This window comes from Amia ocellicauda, chromosome 15 (genome assembly GCF_036373705.1).
Source record: "Amia ocellicauda isolate fAmiCal2 chromosome 15, fAmiCal2.hap1, whole genome shotgun sequence".
In the NCBI taxonomy this organism is placed as follows: domain Eukaryota; kingdom Metazoa; phylum Chordata; class Actinopteri; order Amiiformes; family Amiidae; genus Amia; species Amia ocellicauda.
Genome location: NC_089864.1, coordinates 23,795,376 through 23,808,940, shown reverse-complemented (window position 1 = coordinate 23,808,940; position 13,565 = coordinate 23,795,376). Strand labels below are relative to the sequence as shown.

General features: G+C 39.5%; 1 protein-coding gene across 1 annotated transcript in view; it reads right to left on the bottom strand.

Annotated features, from left to right (window-relative positions):
- Nucleotides 1-1,007: 1,007 nt before the first annotated feature.
- ppm1h (protein phosphatase, Mg2+/Mn2+ dependent, 1H) overlaps nt 1,008-13,565 on the bottom strand; it is a 49,487-nt gene continuing 36,929 nt past the window's right edge. Inside the window, exons 7-10 of the mRNA XM_066724259.1 lie at nt 7,656-7,719; nt 5,678-5,785; nt 4,068-4,219; nt 1,008-3,735 (exon numbers count right to left, since the gene is read on the bottom strand). Coding sequence (XP_066580356.1) covers nt 3,588-3,735; nt 4,068-4,219; nt 5,678-5,785; nt 7,656-7,719 — 472 coding nt within the window. The 3' untranslated portion in view covers nt 1,008-3,587. The remainder of the gene's footprint in view (nt 3,736-4,067; nt 4,220-5,677; nt 5,786-7,655; nt 7,720-13,565) is intronic.

The following is a 13,565-nucleotide window of genomic DNA, read 5'->3' as shown; positions in this document are numbered from 1 at the left end:
TTTTAGCAGTAGGCCAGTTACTTCAGTCTGTAACATCAGGCCCCACCCTGCAGATACTCCATGCCCTGAGTTTCAGAACGTCACTGAGCAGTTCGGTGGAGTACAATATAATATCAACATGCAATATTTTAACAGGAATTTAAAGCATCCGTCCAACCAAAGATTGTGATATTTTTGTACATTGTTTGGTAATACAATCATTTAAAAAAATACATTGTATAATTTTTCGTTTTATCTTGAAAAGAAGGAACATATACACACTTATTTCTACGTAGTTCAAATCTAGACCTAAACTTTAACTGCAGGTTTGGTCTGTACTGAGATAATCCCTGTGCTTCACCTCCACTTTGCAGGGACAGTGTCAATGTTTCTGATCTTTTAAAATTAATATATATTCTGCACCGGTATGGAATTGCATGGCGAGAGCCGGTCTATCAACCAACATGATGATGTCGTAAAGCTAGTAGTGTAACACTGATTCAAGGTCCCAAATATTGTATTGCACTCTCCAGTCCTGGGACCAGCTGCTTCAAACACTAAGTCATACAACAGCTTTTCCTCTCATGTAGTGTATTGTCTTCAATTTGGTATGGGACTTTGTGCCACATACTTAAATTCGAGGAACACCTAAAGGAGAAACCAAAGACTAAGGGGGAACTATTAGGTTAGGTGTCCCATTGGGTGTTTTATGTAGCTGGCCACAGACCAGCATCCTGTAGAACACCTCTGGGATTAACCAGAAAGATCGGGAAGACTAACTTCTCTTTTTCCCCTCGAGTTGGCCGTGAGAGGAATGGAACGATATTCATCCAGTGAACTTTCAAAAAGGGCCAAAACAGTGATCAAAAGTGAGTGTATGACATGCATTACATTACGTACTGCTGCTGCATTTTATTTCCTGTCCCAGAACATCTTGTTAAATATTCATATCTCAGTTTAAAAGTTCACTGTATAAATATAGATGCTATATTTTTTTAATTCCCAATAAAAATTCAGTGCAACAGAACTGAAACTGGCAGAAATGTAGTTTAATAGGAGCAGTTTAATGACACTATCAGTATAGTCCCCCGGCATCCCAGGAGCAAAGTCAAGCTGAAGCAGAGTACAGCCCTCCACTGCTTCCCTGATACTATTTCTATTCTACATCTTCTCAAGTCACTGAGAATGACTCCAAAAATATTGTCACCTTAAACAAAGCAGTGCATTTTATTTTTCTAGTTATGACTGACTGTTTTAAAGACTTAAATTGAAAACATTGAAGCTTTATGGAACGATTTATGGAAAACAAAATGGAATGTAGTAACATTTTTCTTTTCTTTTTTTTAATTCCTTCGGCCTGTTTTTTTCCACTCGAGTCAGAAGTGGAGAGAGTATATTCATGTAGGAGCTGTGGGTACTTCACCTCTGGCTATTCTTTCTCTACAGTCATATTCTGAGAGGGAATCCTTCATAATACCTCGATTTACTGTGCATTTGCAATATTTACATGAGTAATTATATATATCATTATTCTCCTCAAATACCTATTTTCAAAAGGACCTTGTACAGAGAATCTATAAATCTCTGCACATAGGAGTGTGGTTGAATAAAAAGCCTTGTAACTTTGAAGTATGTAATATAATGTGCTTGTGAAAGTAATCTGAAACTAATCATTTTTTATATTATGTGAAAGAGCTCGAGGCCGGGGGTCTCGGACCTTCTTCTACTTAAGTGAAAAAATATTTTTTCATTGTCCAACTCTTGCAGGACAGAAATGTTGCTATTTTGGTCTATTACAGCACCGACAGGACATTTCAATCTCAAATTTACTTCTGAAACCAAGGGGAATGTATTTTTAATCAACAAATGTATATATAACACTAGGTGAGGTAGGTGGAGTTTAAATAGTCTGTAAAATAACCTATTATCTGCCTGTGATTAAAACTATTTAGACGCACATTAGCGATGGAGAGTTTTTGAAAATCTTACCCCCCCCCCCAAAAAAAAAAGTGTTACTTATATCTTCCTCGATTGCTTTCATATCTTTTACTAGCTTTTGTGAGGGGGGGGCAACCTTTTCATTTGCATTCTTAAACCCTCCATCCCTGTAATTGTGTAATAGATTTATTTCAGTTCAGTCAGTAGTACAGGTCCACTGCCTAAACTTGACACGTTTAGGGGTCTGCAAATATGTATGATTACAAAATAAAAAGCTTACAGCTACAAATATGACGCATCATGTACTGCAGTTTAAGACTATACCAAGAGGAGGGTTGGTTTGTGGGGGGATTCCATAATAAGCCGCTCCGCATTTGAGACTTTGATGTTTTTCATCCTTAGTTAAGCAGGATTCCAAAAAGGACGTGTATCTATTCTGTCTGTGCTGTGTTTGACAATTATGCACCAGCTTTAGTGATAGAATCGCCCACTGAAAGATGGAAGAATGTTACAGATTCTGTTTGCACTGTATACTGCACTCTGTAGTGTTGTGTAGTAAATCTCTTGGGTTTATTTAACTGTTCATGTAACATTTCCAGGTCAGTTGCTCCCTAAAGAAATATAAAACAAAATCTAAATTCAAAATAAATTAAGCTTGTGAAGCTGGTGTAACAAACAAAAAGAAAAACATCATAGTCAGACATTAATAAGAAATCCCCATCTAATTTCACTGTGAAGGTGAGCAATGCACGTCTGCAGAAGAAACAGTGGGATCCGAGCCCGAACTTTCAGTATATAGACTAAACAACACTATTGAAGTTTTGTAGACTCTTTACAAGAACAAGATGGCTATTCTCATCTGTCTGAAACAGCACTTTCACAGCAGCAGAACAACACAGGTTTAATACTTAATAAAATACCTACATCTTTAGATTTTTAAACAAAGTGGAAATCAATTCTGTACATATGCAATCTCTATACAGTTTACAGTAATTCACGGAAAAAAAAGGAAAAGATAATTTGACTACTTGGTTCTTTGTAACAGATTTAAAAAACTGAAAACTAAAAACAAAACAAAATACACTAAATTAATGAGCAAATATATATATATAAAAAAACAACAACCCATAAATCATTGCACCTGCCTCAAATTTGTGATTCCTTACCATACAGTACAAAACAAATAAAATAAATAAAACTAGCGAGATTGTCAGTGACTGGGACCGTCGATTCCAAACCGGCCATTTGCAGAGCCTCTGGGACGAACGGCAGACCAGTGTAATGAAGTTTTCTACGCTGTGCCTCCGTGGCAAATGAAACGGCCACCTTCTGTTTGGCTTTCTTCAGCGTCGGCAAAACTGAGAGGGGAAAAACCCAAGAAACCTGGAACGCACGCTTCCGCAGCGGAGACGGGCCGCTTAATCCGACGTATCCAGGGGAAACGAAAGGTGGCGTGGGAATCCTGAGATTCAACACTGGGGAACGTCTCGACACGGACCCTACTAATAGGGGCTTTACTTTTACTTTTTTTTTTTTTTTTTTTTCTGTTATCACCACTTACACCACTGAAAGAAGCACGGGGGGAGGTTTAGGGTGGGGCAACACCAACGGGAGATGAGTTTCCACCTCCCTGTGAGCTTGACTGAGCCCCCAGCCCGTCCCGCCTGCCTCTAGGCCTGCTGGTTCCCGTACATCAGAGGAATGATGTAGACGGAGATGTCATCTCCGGAGCCCAGCCTGTCGTTGGAGATCCTCCAGCCCCGGTCCTTCAGCACGCCCCTGGCCCTCATCACCAGGTCCTGAGCGGCTAGGGTGTACCTGTCCCCAACCAACACGCGTGTTAATCAAGAAGATGGCAGGTAACAGCTGTGCCAGCGCGGTTCTGACTGACTGCCTCATGCTAGTGTACCACAGTAAATTCACAAGGACAATTCAACGCCAGGGTGTCGTTTACAATGGGTTATTAAATGCATTTGCCCTCGGGAACACATGGACGTTGCTATTTAATTACGCAGCTCATGCATAATGGGTTGGAATGAAATGTTTACAAGTATAAATTGATTTAAGGTTGATCTAGAACCCCTGCAGACCCCAGCACAAACCATAGGCTCGGTGAAATAAACGGCGGAGAACTAGAGAATTGCACATGCCTGTGTTGGTCGTCGGGGTCGCAGTTGGCCAGGAAGTTGGTGATGGCTTCTGACACTTCCTCGTTGGATAACACGTCCCACAGCCCGTCGGTGGCGAGAACCAGCACGTCGTCCGCGCCGTGTTCGTACTGCGTGAGGTTGTACACTCTCACCTAAAGCAGAAGGAATGACACACGAGTCAGTAAGGCGCTCATGGTGGACAAACCAGGCAAGATAATGCACCAGAATGGTCTCAGAATAGAGATTATCCTTTTATTTTCCTTCACTGAAATGAACTGGCTGCTGCACTTTGGGACTAGGGACAGAAAACAAACCCTCTCTGTCAGAGTTCACAATGCTTCACCTGCCCTCATTTAACTCTGTATTTCAAAAGCATGGATATTACAGCATTGTGACCCTGAACTGGATGAAGTGGTTATTGAACATGGATGGATGGCTACTACAGCCTCATTCTGAGCTCCTTTCTGCCTGGCTGGCAGTTGTTGGTTATAAATAATGGCCTTGGCCACAGCACTCTGCACTGTGATTTTTCATTTGAAAGCATCCATTTGGATCTGTGGCCCTGCAAACATCATTCAAGTATAGCATGCACACCTTACACTGTACTTTAATAAAAAATGTATTGAAGACATGACTTTCATTTTAACTGTTCAAACTCTTCATTATAACGGTTGAAATTTAAAACTGATGACATTCTCTTTTACTTGCTTGTTTGCTGCTTCTACCCAGTTGATCCCAGAATCATATTCAGCTGTAGACAGGATCCCAGGATGTGAGAATCTACTGACGGGCTGCACTGTTTGGTACAGACACCCACGACTCTTCGTTTAAAGAACTACTTCAGTATTCAGCTCTTAATGCACCTCTTAATTTTCACGTATGACCTCACGTCCTACTTGAATGAATTCTCCACACAATCTTTGCTCAAGACCAAAGCGATTCAGATCCTTTAACCTGTCTGTGTGCAGCCAGAGCCCCTGCTTGGATTCGGACTGCAGTCTTAGGAACACCTCAGACAAACCACACCACACAAAGATCCACCAGTACAGCAACAAACCCAGTACACCAAAAGTGCTGGGGGGTTTGTACACGCTATCAAGTTCAAAGTGGGATTACGTCAATGTAAGAGTTCATACGCTATGAGCCCCATTGCGCATGCGTGACATTCCTATGTGGCAAGGAATCACAACTCCTCTTTGAACTCTCTCCAGGGAAGCAATATCTAGGTGACAGAAACGCCATACAATCTCATAAATGAGTCTTTCGAAGTGCACAGTTGAATCTTTCATGTTGCTTCCCTCAGTTTGAACTCTACATTGTTCACTGTGTATCCAGGGAATGCGTTTTATTTCCACAGGAGTGTTGTGTATTGCGTGATATTTCACAATAAAGGACAATGAAATAGTGTCCATGAATTCATCTTCAGTTGACAACCTTGTGATTCATTTCCCATCAAGCGAGAAAGTCAATTTTTGCCTGTTACTGCCGTTTGCTGTGGTTTAATAAAATCCTCCTGACAGGATCTCTGATCTCAGATCTCAGATTTGAGAATACAAACATTTCTTGTGTTTCACCAGATGTGTATGAAAGAGGTGGCAGAGTAGCAGTACCTCTGGACAGCAGGACAGGAAGGGTTTGATGTAGATATTGGAGTCGTGCACCTTCAGATCATGGTCTCCAAGACCCCTGGTGACACCAATGGTGGCCATCACACGAGCCTGCAAAGAAAAATGCTTAGCGTCATCATGACCTCATTTATGAAGCTGTGTATCTCTTTAGAGGTATTTTGTGCTTCGGTAGCTGCTGACAGTAAGTGAGGAAGGTTGTCTTGTGTCTAGACCATTGGCCTCAAAGTTCCTGGGGGGTTGCAATGTCTTTTGTTTACTTAAGCTAGTAATTGTATCAATTAGACATGTATAGCATTATTCAAAGGTCATTTACATTTCGTAAATTACAAGATTGTTTTGTTTCAAGGTACTCTACACTTGCACCCTATAGGGATGCATTTAATTCACCCAGTTAAATCAGACCAATTACATTAGCAGGAGCTTGGTTGGAACAAAAGCCAGAAAACATGGTGTCCATCGATTGAGACCGCTGGTCTAGACCTTTCCGGGTTAATTGTGTTTGTTAATTAAATTTGTGTTTACAGTAATTCTGGTACAAATTAATTGCTTTCCATCTTAGAGAATAAACCCCACTCACTAGGAATTTATACAAGCTGCTTACATTAAGATTTCTGTTTAGGATTTGTAGAAACTGAACATTATAAAATGGTAGGAATAAGAAATGGGTGAAGGACATGCCTGGGACTCATCACAAAGACTGCTGGGTGTGACCGAATGACATCTCTTCCAAGCATCTGACTTTTTTAAATGCCTTCATCATGATACACGATAAAACTAACAAATAATCAGTAATCCAAATAAGTAAGGAAAGAGCAGTGTTTTTTATTTTATACACGATTATTCTCAATATATCTTTAAGGAGTGCAGATTATTATGCATGTGATTTGATATTTAAAAAAAAACATTTTGCCTTTTATCTGGTTATTCATTATGACCATGAACCACACAACCAGACATTTGTATTCTCTGTGACCTCCTTTCAGCTCTGTTTGTAAAAAGTGGTGACCTGGTAAAATGCCTCTTTGTTTATCATAAAAAACACATATTAAAATAAGCAATAGCAAAGCTTCCAACTCTGTGCGGTTTATATCGCACTGATGTATCCGTGTCAGGTCAGGCCCCAAATGATCCCTGAACATCCCTCTCTGCCTACCGCACTTTGTGCTCGATGTTGTGTAGAGTGTATTATTATCTCTGTCAGAGCTGCTCGTTTTAATACGGCACATCTGTTTGCATCAGACAAATGGGATGGCTGGAATCATTATTCTGTGCAGATCCTTGAGTGAATGTTCAAAGCACTAGTGCAGCTCCTCAGGCAGAGAGGAAGGAGCATCTTGGGACTCACTGTTCGTTGGTGCGCCCAACAGTCTGACCAGGCTTTGATGTTGCACTGCAATTCATCTTAAAGAGCTCTCGGTCTAATGCTGCCTAAAATGATAACTGTGTAAACCTTTATGTGGACAATAGTTTCTTTTTTTACTAAATGTTTTGCATATCCCAAAAACTGATTTGTTTAATTATATCTCCTTTTTTTGCCCAACAACCAATCTCATTTAATTGCTCTTTTGTTCGAGTCGGTTCAGCCTTGCTCTCGCACAGTGTACAGCTCCTCAGTGATTCTGCGTGGCTGTTCCACATTGGCTGATTGTTCCGAGTGCTCCCGACTTCCACAAACGCAATCACAATGTCTCTGGCAGCTGCAGTGCTCCAGACACTTAGTGCCATGCAAGTCGTGACTGCGTGCGATTCGCTCCTTGTGAGTCACCCACGTCAGGACTCCCCGAGGCGATCATCTAGTTATAGTGTGCTGCGAAGGAAAAACATTTCAAGAAACTGACGTGTGTCTCCTTGGGGCTGGCAGGAGCGAGAAACCCAGACAAACCGCAGTCTGAAGTAGTTTGATTTCTGCGAGCTGCGCAGGGCCATCAACAGTCATTCTGTCAACAGTCGCTGTGCTTACCTTCTTCCCTTCCCCGTATATTAAAGGAAACTTCAGGTCATCATCCTCTATGATTTTATATGCCCTGGATGGGGAAGAGGACATGGGTTTTCATTAAAACAACGCCCTCATACCAACCATGCATCTGCTCAAGCAAAAGGACATTTCACCACACGTTTCTTCTGGAACACAAAATGTCACAAATCTAAAAACACTGGGAAGGGCAGGAATATCTGATGAGCCCAAACGATGTACAACAGGGTGTAGGCTGTTTTACAATGTTTTTCTTTTTGTGCATCACATAAAATCTTTTATTTGTTTTAATTATTTTAAAATTAAACCATTCTCTGGTGTATGCCCACATATGCTCTAAATGACAAGTTTAGGTTTTATATATATATATTTCCAAATATAATGTTTCCATGAACATCAAACCTACCCAGCGTACTGTTTTACTACACTTATGAAGTGAACATCCTGTACATATATCAAATTAGCATAAAACAGCTCATTATGTAGGTGTGTCTGTTACAGTGATGGCACTGTACTAGACTTAATAAGTCTACTTTATTTTTCTTGACATGGTAGGTTTGTTGCTCATTTGTGTCCAAGTGAATCGGAAATACAAAGTTGTGCCTCAGACGGCAGTTTGAATCTCTAGGTCTGATCACATACAGCACATCAGGGAAATTTTTTATATATTTGTGCAATTAATTCTCATTGGGGCAACATTAAAGCCTTGTCTGGCAGAGTATTCTAGGGATTATGGGACTGATTGCTAACTTGCCCCATAGCCCAACCCAATGCTCAGTTAGTTTTATCAGTCACCCATAATCACCCATTTTAAAGACGACAGCACATGATAATTGATTATGGGGGTGGTTGGGGTTGATGGATTTTGCAATACTAGCTAATATAACCCCTACTTCTTGCTAATGGTATACAGATCAGAGCCAAGCATGCTTATTTCTTGTAATTTGGCCTACATGAAGAAATTCAAAGTGACAAATATTCTTGAATTAATAGTAGATTAAACCGTATCTTTAAAGATGTGCCCAAGATGTGTGTGTGTGTGTATATATATATATATAATTTTTTTTTTTTTTTTTTTTTTGGTTAATTAGTAAAATTATTTGACACTGGTCCAGTGACCAGGCCTTCGTGCCATTTGTGTGGCTGAGTCTGTTGATCTCTTGCCGCTCTAATCATTCTTGTAGTGACGTGCTTGCGGATTCATAAATCTTTCAATACAAAACTCTTGGAAATGACAGGATATGAAAACGGAAAAGGACACGAGATAAAAGCGATTAAATTTCTACTTGTAGTTTAAAGTATTCATGCCTTTCATTGGAAGCATTTAGTCAGTGATTCATGTAGTTTAATACATTTTGATCATTAAACGAGACTTGATCAATGCTACTTTACCAGCGTTTGTTGAACATAGTTTCAGCCTTGAGCAAACTTTAAAGATGAGGCAGGAAGTCTGTGAGCTTTTAACTGCCACTCCACAGAAATCAATCAAACTGTAGTTTTCTCTGGGCTGAATCAGTGTTACTGAGGAAGCCTACTTATCTGAGTAACACAAATTGCATTCATTGAGGAAAACATACCTAAAAATACCTTGGGCACAGATATATTTTGGTTCATTGTCACATGCTACATGCGTAACATAACCTATGGCAAGTTAATGAAGCTTATTTACCTAATGTACTTGTTTGTGTCAAAGAACATTAGCCAAGATAGACGTGATATTCAGCCCATTACTGGATAAATGCCCAAAGACCATATGCCTTCATACTGGCGAAAACAGACATTTTTCAAACGGTCAGGCTGAAGGTGCCGTACAAAATACCAGAGCTCAGCAACGAAACACAGCAGGTCTCTGCTGAATTAGATTTTTTATTTGCATTTTATTGTCTCTCCTTCAATAGAAGTAAAAGTTTATGGTTTCTGAATGTCTACAAATTATGTAATGGGCTTTTAGACTTTAGTTCAGGGATACAACTTTTGAATGGATAACATTTATTGGATAATGGATACATTACATGGGTATTATTTGTGTATAGATATTTAAAAATTAAAAGCCTGAAACAAAACCATATATGACAACATGTATGAAACCACAAAATACCGGAGCTAAATACCTTGCCACAGTGGAGAAAAATCCAGGACTCACCCAATGGAAAGCGATCTGTAATAAAACTGTGCTTGGCCCACTCCACAGTAAATTACCCATGTTCTGCGAGAGAGCAGGGCATACAAATTTGCTTGACCTGGTTCTCTACAGGGCAACACAATGAGGCCCTTGAGGAAGTTCTGGCTTCAATGGACCAATACCCCGTGTAATATCAGCTCCATTACTGAAAAACCACAAGGTCAGGGAAGGAGGCTTCAAATGGATTTGAGACTAAACAAATAATGGCTTTTCATACGGAGGGGGAGAAAAAAATACCTTTTCATCTGCTTTTGCTTTTGGTCCATGGAGTAAAGAGGGTTATTAAACACAGCCATGTCAGAACCTATTGGTGTCCTGGGTGTTCGGCCTTTCTGAGGTTGATTTGCTCTGTCCTTGTCATTTCATATACTGTTTTGTGTGTGTGTCGGGGGTTGAGGAAGTGTCTAAGGCCTGCAGCTTCCACTGCATTGCCATTCATATTTTCCAGACCTTGCCTGATGGATTTTTCTGTGATCAGAAGTGTGTAGGACAATATGAAACAAGATCCCTCTTTTCTTAAACCACATTGACAGTACAGCCCCTATCTCAAGAGTCTGCGGCAAGACGCTGGATAAGGGATTACTTTTGTCTAAATCTGCAATCCATCTCCTTCGTCCACTTCCTTGGGGTTAAATCTTCAAAGACAGTCTAATTTGGAAACTGGTCAGCTAATGAGATGTATTTGGGTCTTCGTGGTCAACTCTGAAGCCTTCTTATTTTCCCTGTGTTCTTTCTTCTGTGCTTTGTGGTAATACACTAGATTTTTTACAGCAGGATGGAAGTGGAATTAAACTAATATTCCTGTAAATGACTTCAGATGGATTTGATGCCCTTTGATTTAATGTTCTAGCAGAGGAGCAGCATAGTATTCCTCTGGCATTCAATGAAAAGGACTGCAGCGCTCATTAAAGTCGCTCAAATACATTGTAAGGAGCCGTGTTCTTGTCTGTTGTCCCCGATAGTGTATTTTAGCTTTAGCTATTTTAAAAAGCAAGCTACAAAAGTCTAGACATCAGTGCCGACAGGGAAGTTGATTTATAAAGATTGAACCATGAAGCGGGGAGCATAAAACAGTCCTGCCCACCTTTCAATAACAGGCAACAAAGTGATGGGATTTTCAGAGTGCCAAATGGTTTCTGTGGAAAGTGTTCCTTTAAGGCTGCCGGCTGTGTAATTTAGGATTTCAGGGCCGCGCCGTGTACAGCTTCCCAGCGCTATTCGTGCTGACAAAGCAATCTGAATAAACATCTCGGAAGAGTCAAAGGCCAATGGTTCAGTTTCAGTTCATGTAAGACAATTTATTCTGAGATCCTTTTAAATACTCTGCTGCGTTGAACAGATTTGCCATTTTTGTTTCATTTATCGAACATTTATTTGGAGTTGAAAACAGAAGTGTGTATATATTATTTAATTTTTTCATTAGTTATAAAAGTATATAGCCTATGCATTGCAGAATAAAGTATACAAATGCCTTTTCACCTGTTTTTTGTTTTTCTATTCTTACATTTGAGCATGTAACCTAAATGTCATGCACAAAATTAAAGTGCACAAATTGGGGTTTAAAAAAAATAACTAACAGTTAAGTATGCAAAGCCTAATCTTAAATGTATTTATTTTCAGTATGCATTTTGTTTTAATGTATTAATATATTTATATCACTAATATATATGTATATCATATACACACACACACTATTCATCATGGTGTGTTACATTGTAAAGCAAGGAGCAAATGAGTAGCTAATGAAATAATTCTGTGCCACTGATAATGGTGCAATCGCTTTATCTAACTATCTTTTATTCCCGCATGTTAGCGAATTGCTCGACATTACTGGATAAGCTCCTTTCATGCTGCTGAGGCTAGGAGCAATTCATCACTGTCGCTAGATGTGCAGTACAGTGCAGGTCAGATCTCTTCCCCCTGCTGTTTCGGTAACTAGTCGGGAATTTTTCGAACATGCAGAACATGCACATTGCAAACGATCCATCATTTTTACACTGCCTGAGATGCTGCTTGTAATTTTAACGGCTCGGGCACTGCAGCACTGCTTCCATTTGAGAGAGCGTAGCCAGGCAGAATAAAAGAGCCCTCTGACTGGCCCTGCATCTTTAAACAGCCTGGGCTGAGTCACGTGCTCATCTGGAACGTGCACACAAACACACACACACGCACACACACACACAGACACGGCAGCCCTGTCCTACTAAGGAAGATTAATTTTTCAGAGGGATTCAAGCAGACTTCAATGGAATGTGAGATCAGATTCCACTATCTGCCCCTGCTATCGCTCCACTGGGACAAACTGGGGAAGACAATACAATAAATAAAAATGGGAGTCTTTCAATGTTGCAGTATCTAACGTGCTATTAAAATAAATAAATAAAGCAAAAATAAGCTTTTCCTTACAACCCCCCCACCAACACACACACACACACACACACACAATTTCAGAGTATACTGGAATACACCCAATTGAATGCAAAGGAAGGGACTAAATGAAATCTAAAAATTTTGAGAGGCTGGTTAAAAAATGTATCGTCTATAGCATCAGTGTACATCAGCTTCTTTGTACCACATCTGCATTAACAAGCAAATTTTGACCCAATTCTCCACCAAGTAATTTCTGTTAGTTTTGCAAAACATGCAGTATTGGAGCCACCGTGACGGGATTACTTGGCAGGAGATTATATTGAGCAAGTGTCTGAGGGTTTTTTTACTTGATTTTTATACAGATTTACTCCCAAGAAGTCTACTACCTTTTCCTTGAAGTCTTGGCTTCAACAAATAACTTAAAATAAACCTAGAAATCCTAATATGTATTGCTTCCTAAATAAATACATCAGGGCGTGTTTATAACCAATTTGGAAGCCTATGAATAACATGGTGACACTACAAAAATGCTAGGACCTGTATCAAGTCAGTTTTCTCTTTCGAGTTGTCATTTCCAATGATGACATCATTTCACACTTACTGTACTATAAGACTCTGCTGCATAATATATTCTGTTCTTGTTCTTGACTAAAACATTTCCTCTAGAGATAGTACTTGTTCTATATGTATAGCACTGCAAAATAATGCACTCCTGGAATTTAAATCCCTTAACTGCGTTTGAAGAACCGAAGTCACAATCTAAAAACATATACTTCAGATACATTACTACTGATTATAAACAATATGTTTGAAAATGTTAATGTAAATATTGACATCCCCTGTCTGAGATGTAGAGGCTTTGCTACAGTAATCTGTTTAAACCTTTAAAACAATATTATTGATAAATCAGAATACTTTAATACACTACATTAATGAAATGGAATAAATGTTTCAAATAGGTTGCCTATTTTTTTGTGTGTATCTATAGATATATACACATAGTGGATCTGATTTCTGTTTTCATTTATCTGCACAGTTGGTCAAAATGTAAATTCTAAGAGAAAACACAGGATGTGAGTAACTTGGTGGGTGGGATGTTATTGCTGCTGGGAGCACCAGAGGGTGTTTTTTTTTTTTTTTAATATAAAAATACAAAACAAAAAAACAAAAAAAAACATTGTTCGTTTTCATTTTAAACAACCACCGTGGCCGATTGTGGAATTCGTTTAGTTTCAAATTCCACAGCCTGTGGATTCAAGAATCATTCCCCCCAACATGGGCACACGGGCACGTCCTCTTTTGTGATGCCTTGTGATCTATGTAAATGGTAATGAAGAGTATCAGAT